A 14,797-nucleotide genomic window follows, 5' to 3' on the forward strand; every position below is an offset into this window, starting at 1 on the left:
TGTCAAGCAAGGAAACAGCGTCTGCACGTACGCATGCATGCACTGCACGGCGTCGCACGAGACGAACGAGAGTGATCGATGCATGGGTCGAGCTAGGCGGCCGCCGGAGTGGTGGAAAACCCGCAGCGCGCGCGGGACGACGAGCGAGGTAGCTGATCGAGCGAGAGAGTCGATCGAATGCACGGCCGCGCGCGCGCGGCAGGCTTAGCTTGGCAGACACGCATGCGTGTGTGTGCCGCTGGCTGCTGGTGGACGCCAGACACGTACGTGCGCATGCGACGCACCAATTGCCAAGCGCGAACTGCGTGCGAGACGAAGCTACTAGCTAGGGCGCTAGCTAGCAGCAGCTCGTGCATATGCATGGAAGTTACGAACATGAGAGAGAGAGAGAGAGAGATCAGTTTGCCTCGTGTTGCGTTGTGTAACTACTAGTTGCCTTGCTTGCAAAGGTACGTAGCCCGTGTGCACGCATTCTACTGCATGCGAATGCATGGGAAAATACATATGAAAGAACCACTGCGTATGTACCGTAGTAGTATATATATACACTATGCTAGGTTGGCAGCGAGCCGTATGCTAACATTCTTCTTCTTTCCATGCATATATGCGTCTCTTGACGGATGTTCCTGTGTTTACGTTACCGAAACCACAGACACACACAAAGACAGGTCGTCAGGGCTCGCTTTAAATGCACAAACTGAAATTATTAGAATTGAGAAGTTTGTCAGTTGGTGGCACAGATTAAGCAGCAATATGCAAATAATTTTGGCTTGCTTTTGCTATATATCGATGATGACAATGTTATTTATTAGCACTGTTGAGCCATGCATGCATGAGAAGTAAGTAGTAGCTTATTACTCAGTGGGGTTTTATAACCTAGTTTTCAACATATTCAAATTTTGAAAACAGTACAGTCCCTACTCCTATGAAAACTCTTGTCATCTCTCTTTATTAATATAGTGCCACACCAGCATATTTAATGTCCATAAAACTCTATTGAGACTGGCCTTAGTGTAGATATCATCAGACGGAAATATGATGCTGCGTGATAAAAAGTAAAAAAAAAATCTCAAAAACCTTGGAGCGAGTAATTTAGCACGCGCGCGCGTTGAAGGTAGAACGGTGGAAGAAGGTGCTGCTTTCATTTTCACAAGCGGTACGATACATACAGTACGTAGTAGTGCTTTCTATGTACAAGGGCTAGCTGCATGTATATACATACACCATACATGCATGTTCAATAATTCGTCTTCAACTTTGTTGAAAAATAAGAATTCAGACAAAAACCGGTGGGCAATCACCATCTGAAAGCAATGCAAGTCTCTCGCTTATATGCTTGGTAGCACGCATGCATTTCTTTCAGGGACAGTTTTTGAAGTTTGATTCGTTCAACCCGGCCGGCCAGACCTGGTAGCTAGCTTAATTTGACGGGAAACATACATATACATGATACTGTAGATACATACTGTGCGTGTGATATGCATTGACGACGACGACGGATGTGTGGATTGGTGGTTCATGAAATCAAGGCCGACCGGCAGCAGGGAGCATGCATATATATATATATATATATGCAACAAATTGCAAAAGGACAGTCGTCGCCCTGGCATTCAGTGCATAGATTGATCAGAAACAAGAGCCCTAGGCTATAGATATACTAGGTAGTAACTAATCCCAGCTGATCGATCCTGCATGTATCGAGAGCCGGGGCATGAAAGGAGTGGCAGTGAAGGAAAGCTACTGGTAGATGCTTAGCAAGCGCGCCACTAATTCCCTCGGGATCAATTTACTAACGGTTAAACCAAGGAATTAGCCGAAATTCCCTGGTCCATCTCATATACTATATTCTTATTATGGCGTGCGTGCAGTGCAGTGCAGCGTGTACGCATAATATATATAAACAATCGGCAATGCTAGCTCCTGGGAGCCCGCACATTTCTTGTTCCTCTTATGTCTTCTCTACTCAATTAGGGCTCGATCTCGCCGACCCAGGAGCAAACTGCACTAGTTAATGGTATAATTTTGACTTGGGATTAGCAGAGGAGTGAGGCGGCCGGAATTAGCCAGCTAGGGATCGGGTGCTGGGACGACGACGATCATCTGCAAATTAGCAGAGAGAGAGAGCAGCAGCAGGGGCCTGCGTGCCGGCCGGGATTAGCGTGCGTGTGTGCATGCCATATGGGGGCAGTAGTTTGTTGCTTGACGCTATTGCCGCTGTCCCCTCGCCCGCCCGCACATGCAACATCATCATCCCAATCCCAGTCCCAATCCGCCGAGATGGATCAATTAAGCATCCCCGGCAGCAGCCGGTCCTGTAGGTACGTAGTACACGTACGTGCTCTGGCAGCCGGCCATGTCGTGCGCTCAAAGCATCCATGCGTCGTCCTCGTCCCCGGCCGGTCCCGGCGTCTATATAGCGACGACTTGGCGGCTGGGCGACGCCGGCCGCGGGCGCATGCAAGCGCAGCTAGCAGATGCATGCATGCATCGATCGGATCGATAATACATACGACACACACATTGTACGTGTCGTCAAAGGTTTTGAAAAGCTCTTGCAAAACATGGCCTCTCGCAGCGGCAGCGCAGCGCCTTCTTGGTTCAGTTTGGCTTGCCTTAATTATTACTGTATGTATGAAAAACAAGTTGTGCAGATAATGTATTGAACCAAAAAATAGAGAGCTATATGTTTCATTGCTTCGTTCATATATAGAATTAATAGACATATAACACAGCACACGGTCACACATGATGTGATAAGAAACTAATTAAGTAGGAGTACATTTTACACTCACCCTTATATATGCACCTTTGACTAAGACTGAGAGCACATGCATCATTGTTGATGATTGCATTTGTCTATCACTAAAAGAAACAACAAAATCCTAAAATAAATCCAGAGAGGCCGTAAGCTGACATGTTACATCATAGTAATAAGGAATCCAGCCAGTTGATGAGCTATGCTTAGTTCACTAATAAAAAGTTTAAAATTAAGAACATAATAACCATACTAAGGCCTTGTTTAGTTCCCAAAAAATTTTGCAAAATTTTTCAGATTCTCCGTCACATCGAATCTTTAGACGTATGCATAAAGTATTAAATATAGACGAAAATAAAAATTAATTACACAATTTGGTCGAAATTGACGAGACGAATCTTTTGAGCCTAGGGTTAGTCTATGATTGGACAATATTTGTCAAATACAAACGAAATTGGTACTATTTATATTTTGCAAAATATTTTACAAGTAAACAAGGCCTAATAGAAAAAAGTACCAATGTTCGTAGAACTATTTAACCACATACAACAATACATGTTCAAATGTCTAAGATAAATGACAAGACGACACATATATAAGGCTAGTTTTAATGGGAGTTTCAAGTGAGTTTTACTTCTATTAAATAGGTTATCACATAATCATTTTTGATGATATGACAATGTATTTAAGAAGAGAGAAGAAATGAGTTCCATCTGGATAAAATTCTCTTAACATAGTTACCAACTCTCTATGAGTTGTTTCGTTAAATGCTTTTGAAACCATAGAATCAAACTCTCTTTTGAAAGTGAGTGTTTCACCCTACTTTTATTTCATTTGGTTTGACATGGTAATCTTGGAAACAACGCTATGAAGCTCATTAGTGACCTAGTGAGACTGGCCAATCGTATTAAGGCCATCCTCAATGGCAGTTTCATGGCCTAGTTTCCAACATATCCATATTTTGAAAACATTGTATATGAGTTTCATTGGGATGAAACTCTCTCTGCTCCCATGAAACTCTTATCATCTCTTTTTTCATTACTACAGCGCAGGCCCGTACCTGAGAATTTTAGGCCTTGGTGCAAATCATACAAATGGGGTCTTATAGAGCAATACAAATAACTAAAGTGCATTTGATTTTATTATATAATCCATGTTTTCTCACAATATCAAGAACTACAGACAGACATATTGATGCTAAAATATTAAATGTTGAATCTAAACCTTATTACTATCTTCTTAACTTGGAGTAAAAATCATCATTCTTCAGGGATTCTTTGAAATAAAATCATCGTTCTCTGGGTATTCTTTAAAATCATCATATTTTTTAATACTAGAAGACATCAGATAAAAATAGAATACCCTGTTTCGTGAATAAAAACCCAACAAAACAAATCAAAACGACAAAAACATATGACGAATGTTACTAATTAGCAAAGAAAGTAAAGGGCATGTGCTTGGGATCAGGGATCGCCAAGTTGCTGCTTGTGCAGTCTTCCAGAAGAACGGGTAGCGGCGGCAGTGTCGGTTCGGCTCTCCATGCTTCAACATGTACTCCTAGTCAAAATGCGATGCAGGAAATCACATAAAACTATTAGGCCGCCAGGCTACAACATGAAAAAACAAAAACAAAAAGCCCATAGAGACATATTATCCTCTTGAAGCCCAATCGGAGGGGGCCCTAAAATTTGGAGGCCTAGTTCCATCGCCCCACTTGCACTGGGCCAAATACGGGCCTGCTACAGCGCCACATCAGTATAGTTAATGTGCTTGAAACTCTCATGAAACTCCATTGAGACCGTTCTAAAGGATCTCAAGGAACTCCAACGATTGGTAGTGGATTGACACAAGGTTAGTAGGAAGCTCGCACTAACAAAATAGCCTTTCTTATCTCCCCTCCCATCAGGGTGTGATCAACACAAAAGGCCACAAATTGCCAAAAAATATTCAAAAATGGTAATGTTGTCCTTTTTTTCTCCGTATGATTTGGACGGAGTCCACTATATTAGAGCTTTTCATCCAAACATACTACAACCGCCTTTACTCTGCATAGAACATGTTTTTATTCCTCAACCTTCAATTACAAGGTGTAGTACCGAAACTCACACACCAACTTACATCACACACATAACCTCTCACACCCCTAGTGCGTAAACTAGACCTATAACCTTATATCTAGAACTAAGGGCAGTTCTAGTGTGCACAACTAACCGAGCATGCAAACTCTGTGTTGTATCAGATGGTTCGGTGTGTGTAGTGTGAGCATCGACTGTTGGGACCCGCCAATCACCATGTAAACAAATAAAATAATGTATCTCTGTCTACAAAGCACGTTTGCTCTCTCGGCTCCACACTTCGTATGACCAACTTATTTTATTCAGCGACTAATTTCACGGTTTGGCACATCTGCAACATCTGCTTTTCACTCTAACACGTATGGTTATTCGATAGCCACAATGTTCTCTGTTCCATTTTGCTACGTCACGGTTTGACTTTTTCATACACTGGAGCTGCTCTAAGAGGATCTGTACACAACAGTTTGTGAAGAAACATAGTTTTGTATTGGTAGCTTGGTCGATTGAGGCATTGTTTTAGTTCCCCACCTAATAACTTCATCACATCGAATCTTTGGATATACGTATGAAGCATTAAATATAGACATAAACAAGAAACTAATTGCACAGTTTGCTTATAAATCGTGAGACGAATCTTTTAAATCTAGTTAGTTTCTAATTAGACACTAATTAACAAATAAAATAAAAATATTACAGTAGTCAAATCTGAAAACTTTTTTGAAGTAAACAAGGTCTGAACCGGGGCAGTATTCTCACTTCTCTCCTGCCGCCGGCCCCTTTCCTTGCTGTTTTGCTTTCATCAAGTCACCACCAAAGAAGCAGCCGATATCGGAGCAGCAGCGAAGCATCATCAGGTGAGCCGACATGATCTTAGAGCAAAAGAAAAGAGTAGCTGTGTGATAAAGGCCCAACATCCCAACACGCCACTGCAGGCACCAAGCTGGGCCCAGATAAGGAGAGCAGACAGACGGGGGCCCACGTGCACGCACCCTCCTCCCTGGCCTTGCATGGCCCACGTCCAGCTGGACGACAGGAGAGCCAACGGCAAATTCCAAGTTTGCAGCGCACGAAAGATTCAGACCACACATCTAACATCTGCACTGCAGGGAATTGAAATGTTAATTGGTAGTCCTATCATCAGCTTCTTCAGATAAACTCATCCGAACGAAGTTGCCAGCAAGACGATTGGTCATCATCGACTAGTTGCAAGTGGATTCGTTGACAACTGAACTACTGTATGCATGCATGGCTTCATCTTTTGATGCTCTCATCATCACGGTGGAATTGGATGGAGGCTTACAATTTACAAACACTGCTTAATTAATCGCTGGACTAATCAACTGAACCTTGCACACGCAAAGGTAAACCTGATGTCAAGCAGCTATATATACATGAGCTATATGAAGTGTACTACTCTCCTGTCATCATCACCTTGCACTGACTTGACAAACAGCTTAGCTTCTTGGACATCTTTCCTTTTCTTGGCAAAGAGTTGGTGAGATACTTATCAAAATTTTGCCATTAGCAAGGGCCGTAATCGCGTCATACTCGGATAAGCACGGCCGATGTGGATTGCATTTGCAGATATACATAATTGCGAGTTTGGTCTGTGGTAGATGGCTACTGCACTTGAGATATCATGAATGCATGGTTGCGTTAATCTGCTCTGCTGCTTGCATCGGGGGCACACACACACAGACTTTGCCTTGTATTTTAGAGCTTTATCAATGGCCTGTTTTTGTCAAAGCTAATATGGCCCATGGGGGTTGGAAAAGTTGTACGCGGATCTGGGGTTAGTTGGACCCTTGCATTGCACCCACAAAAGGCGGCCAACCGATCAATCATGTACTACTAATACTAAATATGCAATCTCGATCCATCTTCCTGCATCGACCGTATTAGCAAAAGTTTGACGTCGAATTGACAGCCTCATCTGTTGTAATAGGAAATAAAATAAGACAAAAAGAAGGATAAGATATATGCAGTGGTGGTCATCAAAAGGTAATAATGGCATTGATTGTTGTCTTAGAAAACGGTGATGTGGAAGTGCACTCATTTTCTTCCTCACCTGAGCACGAATTCACGATCCTAGATTTGACATGGTATGGCACGCCAAAAATATCTCCCTAGCTTGGTGGGATGATCTATCGTGGCCGAGGGCTATGTCCTAGGTGCAATAAGATTACAGAGGGACTTTTTTTAATTTTACTACAGCGTGAGCATATGCATGTTGAATTTGTGCGATTCGAAAATTAACTCACTTGTTGCTTTTAAAAAGACGTACTGAAGCAGGCGTTTGTGAATAAAAACGGCATGTGACTGTGGCCGGAGTCAGAGTAGTGGAGAGCGGGTGTTTTTTCTTTAGCTCTCACCTCCAGTTCGTACTTGGAGAAGTGTTTCTTTCTTGCTCTCCACTACCGCTTCGGTTTGCAGGCATTCAGGTCCAGGATATGGGCGGCTCACTACCCCAAGCGCTTCTAACCTCCGAGCCAGGCCTGGCCCCAACCACTACTTGCTCAAAGATTACTAGCTCGCGATGAGGGCTGAAGGGGCAATATGACGACTTCGTGATCCAGTACCTTTCCTCTACTCTTATCAAGCTCGGCGAAGACGTGGCTCGAATAGCTGAACACGTACGGGCTGCATCAGCAACTGGGCTGATCTTCACGCGACCTTCATGGGGTACATATCCACATCTGGGTTTCTACGTACCAAAGTACCAATTAAGTGTCCACATCTGGGTTTCTGCATGATGACTTCATGCAGCGCCTACAAGGTCCCTGACCAAATGGCAAACGGTCAGCCATGGCCGTGCTGTGCACAAGGGCTTGCCGCTCACGTTTTCTTCAGCTAGACCACTGTTGGGCAGCATTTGTTCTCTGCAGGTTCAGTATCGTCCATTTTTAGCAGCAGCTTATTCTAAAGCTTCTTGTTCCTGATTTGGTTGGTCGGCAAATGGTGCTTAATTAGATTGTTTATTGGTTATTACAGCTGTGCATATATATTTCTTCTCATTTGGGGTCACATGTGTCTTTGAGAGGTGCTCTCCATTTTTCCACATGTTAATTAGAGCTTTCATCATCTCGTTAATTAGTGAGCTTTCATTTCCTTATCTATCGACAGATTAGCAACGTCCAAATTCATTAGCTTACCAACATGTTGTTAATAATGCTTTCCTTCAGTGAGATTAGCAACCACTACTGGACACGGCCTCTTTGCCGAGGGCCTGAAGCCCTCGGCAAAGGCCCATAAACCCTCGGCAAAGACTTTGCCGAGGGCAGCCCTCGGCAAAAGGCGCTCTGGAAATTTTGAGTCGGCAAAGAGTGTCTTTGCCGAGGGCTTTTTATCGGGCACTCGGCAAAGCCTTTCCCGAAGGCCATCCGGGCCCTCGGCAAAGAAAAGCAACAGTCACAGCACCGTTCCCTTTGGACGGCGTCCACCACCTATGGCCCTCGGCAAAGAAAATGTGCAGAATTTTTTTCAAAAATCTTTGCCGAAAGCTACGATGGGGGCCCTCGGCAAAGACTCATTCTTTGCCGAGGGCTACAGTGAGGGCCCTCGGCAAAGACTCATTCTTTGCCGAGGGCTGTAGTGAGGGCCCTCGGCAAAGACCCAATGGTTTTAAAAAAAACTGATCGGTCATCAATTATTACAAATGGAGCTTGAAAATTGATTTGTCAACAATTACTACAAATATCACACTGAGCTTTGAAAGTTCATTCAGTACATACATAGCTAGAATTCAACATCAATATACATGCATCTTCACAAATTTGACCAAAAGTTCACAGTAACTCATATAGGTCAATATCACACCTACTTCCAGTAGCTATAACAGATAATCCATCTTGGGGTTTATAAAAGTTCAGATCCAAGCATCTGTCAGATTTATAAAATTCCAGTGAATTAAATACTCATATGTGCATACAGACTGCATATGAAAAAGAGCACACTCGACAAAGAAAAAAATTCAATGCAAAACTGAGACAAGCAACATCAGTTCAAAATAAGCAGCTAGTAATAATTAAATGATTATGAAATGATGGTTGATATGTAACGAAGGTTCATGTGAGTAGGCAAGTCACAAACTTATGTCAATGAACAGAGCAGTTAATATGCAAAGACAGGTTCTGCTGTAAATCTAAAACTGTTGGCCTTCTCCTATGAATCTAACAAATAACTCAAAGCTGAAACTAAAATGAGTTGGCTCTACTGCTACTCGCCACCAATGTTGTGTTGCTTACCTGAGATAGAGATGGACACAAGCAGCTGCAACAATGTCATGGACCTACAAGAAACAAACAATAGATAGCATAAGTAATTCAAATCAGCATTCAATTCACCAGATATGCAACAAAGGTAAAAAAGTCCCTTTTGCTGGGGATTACTCACTTCTTCTATCATCAGAAATTACACTTCGGATGTTCTGTAAGCTATATGAGTATGAATACTAAAGTGCCACTTACTATGTTATTTCCTGATCTCTTACTCGGAATCTATCACCTAAATGTACTGCTGCTTATGTGTAGATCCCAGGATTTGGTTCAGTCAACAATCACCCTCTACAACCATCTAGGTAAGATACTGATAATGATGCAGAGTTAACTTAAATTGCTAGGTCTGTATATATACACCAATGAAAGAAATTGTGAACTATGTTACTATGCAGGTTGTCATCAGAAGCTGCAGAGCTACTTAAAGTTCACTACACTATACACAGGTAAATTAGGTGAAAAACAAACTAATTGGTGTCATTCAATTTACAGTAACAGTTGGCCATTTAAGCTACAGAGTTTATTGATTTCAATGTCATATAGTTATCTACCTCATATACAAAGAGCAGAAATTTCCAGACTAATAATACTTTTAGTTGTCAGCTATATTGGCTACCCTTCATGTCAAACACTAGTTCTCTAGTTAGACATTATCTTTTGCAAGAAACATGGGACTTGAAGTTAACAAGTTCGAAAAAAACAAAAATGTTCAGGGCTGTACAGCAAACGGGCTAAAATTCTGACAGGAAACTTCAAAAAAATCATAACTAGCTAATGGCCGGCACCACCACTGCCGGAGGGGCTGCACCCTGCCACGCGCCGCTCGAAGGGCTCGTCCCTGAGCCACTCGAAGGCCTACGCGCTGCCGGAGCCCCTGACCCGCACGCACTGCCGGAGGGGCTGCGCCATGCTCATGCGCCGCCGGAGGAGCTTGCCCCTAAGCCGCACGCACTGCCGGAGCCCCTGACCCGTGCTGCAGCCGGAGGGTCCACGCCCTACCAGAGCCTTGACCCGCACGCCTAGCCGGAGGAGCCACGCCCTACCTGCACGCCGCCGAAGGGGCTCGCCCCTGCAAGCTCATGTTGTCTGAGAGAGAGGAGTCACCGTTCGTGAGATTTGGAACCGAGAGAGGAATGGCTGGGGGCGGCGCCGTCCGAGAGGTGGTGAAGGGAGTTGACAACTCACAACTAGGGTTTGCAATCGGCGCTGGGAGGTGGGTGCGGCGCTGGGAGGGGGCCGCGCTGGGGAGGGCCGCCGGCGCGGGGCCGCGAGGCGACATGGAGATGGCCGAGGGGCGCGGCACGGCGGGCCAGCAGTGGGGCAGCTTGGGGAGCGGCGGCGGCGGCGCTAGAGGCAGCTTGGGGGACATTGGGGACTTGGGGGCGCGGGCGGGATATTGGGCCGGCCACGAGCAGGGATTTTAGGTGTTGGGCCTTTGCCGAGGGCTCAGATTGAGGGCCCTCGGCAAATTTTTTTTTATCCAGTATTTGAATCTAAAAATATCTTTTATATAAATAGCCTTTGAGGTCTCGATCTGGCCTTCGGCAAAGACTCCCTTTGCCGAGAGCTAGATTGGACCCTCGGCAAAGATTATTTTTATTTTTTGTCTTTTAAACCTAACTTTTTTTGTGGTGCTATAATACATTCTTAAGAAACTAAATTTAAAATTTAGTTCAATTTTGACTTTTTTATATTTTTTATTAATTTAATCTGTTTCTTTGATTTTTTCTGAATATTTCAAATTTGAACTGCAGGTGTATGAAATAATGCAATATAGTGTTTCAAAAAATGTTATTTATAGAATTTGGTATATGTTGACTTCTTATCCACGAACTTTCATCAAATTTCACGCATCTACTTCACGTAAAATGACGAGCCACATGTCGATAAAGTGTTTTAAAATTATATAAAATCCATACGAAGTCTGAAAATCATGAAACTCGTCGAGGTATCATTTCATCGCATGTGTAGACTGTGGTAAAAGAATTAGAATGTTTCAAGCAAGTTACAATGTCGATGTCTAAAACCCAAACATCTCCATATGTGATCGTGTGTGAATCACATGTGGAGATGTCTGGGTTTTAGACATCTGACGTTATAACTTGCTCGAAACCTTCTCAATTTTTTACTATAGTCTACACATGCGATGAAATGACACCTCGACGAGTTTCGTGATTTTCAGACTTCATATGGATTTTATATAATTTTAGAATACTTTACCGACATGTGGCTCGTCATGTTACGTGAAGTAGATGCGTGAAATTTGATGTGAGTTCCTAGATAGGGACTCAACATACACCAAATACCATGAATAACATTTTTCAAAACACTACACTGCATTATTTCATGCATCTGCAGTTCAAATTTGAAATATTTAGAAAAAATCAAAGAAACAAATTAATTCAAGAAATATATATAAAAAAGCGAAATTTGTGCCAATTTTTAAAATTGTGTTTAAAACAATGTATTATAGCACCACAAAAAGATTTGACACAAAAATCCAAAAAAAAAATTTTTTGCCGAGGGCTAAGCATGGCCCTCGGCAAAGAAATTTGTAAAAAAAAATATAAAAATCCTTTGCCAAGGGCCTGACGTTGGCCCTCGGCAAAGGCTGACGGGGCTCGGCTGCCGTTACTGAACGCACCAAAATTGCCGAGGGCAAAGAGTTTCTTTGCCGAGGGCGCCTTTGCCGAGGGCTTTTCTTTGCCGAGGGTCTCAGCTGGCGGCCCTCAGCAAAGAATGTCTTTGCCGAGTGCCCGAGATTTGGCCCTCGGCAAAGTCTCAGGCCCTCGACAAAGAACGCGTTTCCAAGTAGTGAACAGTCCAAATTCATTAGCTTACCAACATGTTGTTAATATAATGCTTTCCTTCAGTGATCAAAAACCTGATGTCGTCCGTGTCACTTCAGTTACGCCATTCCTGGCCGGCCACCTCTCTTGGCTTCCAGATCCTCCCTCCGCCTGAGTCGCAGTCGATGATCCACGATCCTCATTCCGTGGTTTGGCTTGCGTTCTTCCTTCCCCTAATCCTTTTTCTTCATTTTCCTTTGGCTGGGAAAAAGCGGAGCGGCCGGCCGGTGTCCTAGCTAGCTTCAGCAGGGCATGGGCGCCCTGACTGAACCTCATGCATGTCCCGCCGCGCGGCGAGCAATCAAGGATCCCAGAACCACCGGCTCGGCAATCGTGACCGATGCTATGCTATCACAGTGATGCCTGCCCGGCCTTTCCCATGCTCTCCAAGCAACCGTAGATTGATTGTTTGTTTGTTTGGGGAGCGAGGCTGCTGCTATCGGCACCGATGCTATGCTATCACAGTGGTCCATGACGTGTGTGCTAGCTACGCGCCATAAATCCAACGTGCACTATGCTTTACGTACACCTATTCGGTTTTTTTTTTAATATCATCAAGGGATTACTCCTCACGCGAATATATATTATGTAGGTCAAAACGGCTTGATATAAATTTTACAAAAGTTTAGAAACAAACTTAAAAAACACCAGAACAGCCCCAAAGCTAGAATGAAAAGTAGCACAACCACAAATACAACCACAAATACAAAGACGAAAAGCAAAGACTACCACACGCGAGAGACGAGCGCTCTTCGACGATGCCCCTAGGGACGTGAATGACGTCAGAACGTAATCATCGTCCGCCAAGCAAAAGCTTGGCAAGGCTTTTCGCTTGAGCCTTGTGGCCCATGAGAAGAAGCGGTAGAGCCGGTCGCCGCCACATGTCGCGGAGATGTTCGGACTCGGTGATGCACGCACCGACACTGACTAGGAGGTCTCTTGGTGACGCGACGTAAGGGGTAGTGATGCCGGCAACCGCCACAAGGGGGACGGTGGACTGTGACCGAGGTAGAAGAGTGGGCCACCGCTGCACGAGAACGGCAGGTCCGCACCCACCCAACCCGCTCATGCAGCACCAACAGCACATGCGCCGTGCTCCTCACCTCATCGTGGAAAGCCGACTCATCTCGTTTCCAGATAGGCCCTCCGTCATGCGCAGAGGCTGCCACACACCGTCATGGCTGCCGAGCGCCCGAGGTTGCCGTCGCCCCAACATCGCCGGAGCCGAAGGAAATGAACATGATGTGATAGTGGAGGAGGTAGGGTGGTTGCGGATGGGAACGATAGATCCACACATGGGGGAGTCAGATCCGCCCACACCCACACCGGAAAAGTACCGCCGGCTAACTCCTCTATGGCGGTGTGGGACTCCCAAATCCAGTTCTACGGTCGTTCAGCGTATTCATTCCGAGCGAACGATCCAACAACAAACGATAGAGCTTAAATCCCTCCCCTGCGTTGCCATCAACGCTGATGTCAAGTTTAAAAAAAGCAAAATATTTATTTTAAAATATTATAACTTCTGAATAGTGTATCTATTTTTTTATTTTCGTCTGCATCACTGTGTTCTATGCGACGAGACGAACAAAACTAGACCCTACTTACATATGTTTCGGAGAAATTTATTTTATTAGTAATTTTATAGAATAACATATATAATTTATAGGCTATAACTTATAACATATAACTTAGCATATATTCTACTAATATGTTGTGATACTAATTTGTATATTTAAGTTTCGAATATAACTTATACACCTAACTTTATATCTAAGCCATTCATCAAGTTGTATAACTTATAAGTTTTAAATATAACTTATATGTCTAACTTTACATAAGTTGTGTTTCATAATTTTGTGTTTCTAGAATTTGGTTCATTCATTTATCTGTTAATGACTTTTGTGTTTGTAGTTTTGGCACAAGTTAGTTAATCCGTTCATTTGTGTTTAATAACTTTTTATATATAAAAGGTGTTTTATAACTCTGAAGATTTTAAGTTTTTCACATAAGTTATATTTTATAACTTTCATGGCATAAGTTATATGATGTAAGTTAATATAAATAAATTGGTAGCAGAAAAAAATAAATCTTCGAAACATGTGCAAGTGGGGTCTAGTTTTGTTCGTTTTGTCGCGTAGACGAAATTAAAAAAGATACACCGTTCAGTTATAGTATTTTGAAATAAGTATTTCTCTTTTTCTATGACGTCAGCCATCCTTAAAAAGCGCGCATAAATGCGGAGGCCCTGTGCGGAAGAAGCGCTGTGCATGTGCGGTTGACTTTGCTAACCGGTTGCCAAAAAGAGAAAGGAGTGGGATCTTTTTTTCAAATAAGGTATGTCTTGATCGTTTAATTTGTTATGGGTGAACGTTCGTAATTGAGTGAGGCTGCGTCGGACTACCGCAGAGGCTTCACGAGAGGGAGGGAAGAGATACGGAGGGCTGAGTCGCCGTCGTCCTTGTCGTCTGTTGGATTCCCGGCGTCGAGCTCCGGCAGCGGCTGGACCGACAAGGCGCTGGGGAAGGCCCTGCGGCGGCAGTGGATGGAACTACCCGGTCGTCTTTGAGGGAGCACATCCGCAGCCACTGCTCGGGCCGAAATACGGGCTTCAGCCCAGCAGATCCGGCCTCTCCACAGTCTGGCCATGGGGGAGGCGGATCCACTCGCCGGAGCACTGGGAACGGCAACCGAAGGAGCCACGCTGCCATCGCTGCTAGAGCTTTCATTAGGTTCCAGCCGGTTGGTAAAACCCGCCGCCGCCTTCCTTGCGGCAGCACGGATTTCTGGGTGATCCGCTCGGGCAGCGGTGAGGTAGATGTGCGGAAGATTTGTGGGGGCGGCGCG

At 44.1% G+C, this 14,797-nt stretch overlaps 1 protein-coding gene across 6 annotated transcripts; it reads right to left on the bottom strand.

The window, feature by feature from the left end:
- LOC110436173 (early nodulin-20-like) lies at positions 8,477-10,497 on the bottom strand. Of its 6 annotated transcripts, XM_021462532.1 has the most exons (4): positions 10,290-10,497; positions 10,148-10,190; positions 9,075-9,118; positions 8,477-8,709 (listed from the first exon to the last, which is right to left on the bottom strand). In XM_021462532.1, the coding sequence occupies exons 1-4, from the start codon at positions 10,471-10,473 to the stop codon at positions 8,696-8,698; spliced, it is 285 nt and encodes a 94-aa protein (XP_021318207.1). In that variant the 5' UTR covers positions 10,474-10,497; the 3' UTR covers positions 8,477-8,695. The 6 variants fall into 6 exon arrangements, 2 of the variants coding, with proteins under 2 accessions (XP_021318207.1, XP_021318206.1); XR_002453908.1 differs by lacking the exon at positions 10,148-10,190; XR_002453905.1 differs by lacking the exon at positions 10,148-10,190 and having other exon boundaries at positions 10,209-10,497.

This window comes from Sorghum bicolor, chromosome 6, assembly GCF_000003195.3.
Source record: "Sorghum bicolor cultivar BTx623 chromosome 6, Sorghum_bicolor_NCBIv3, whole genome shotgun sequence".
Taxonomy (NCBI): Eukaryota; Viridiplantae; Streptophyta; class Magnoliopsida; order Poales; family Poaceae; genus Sorghum; species Sorghum bicolor.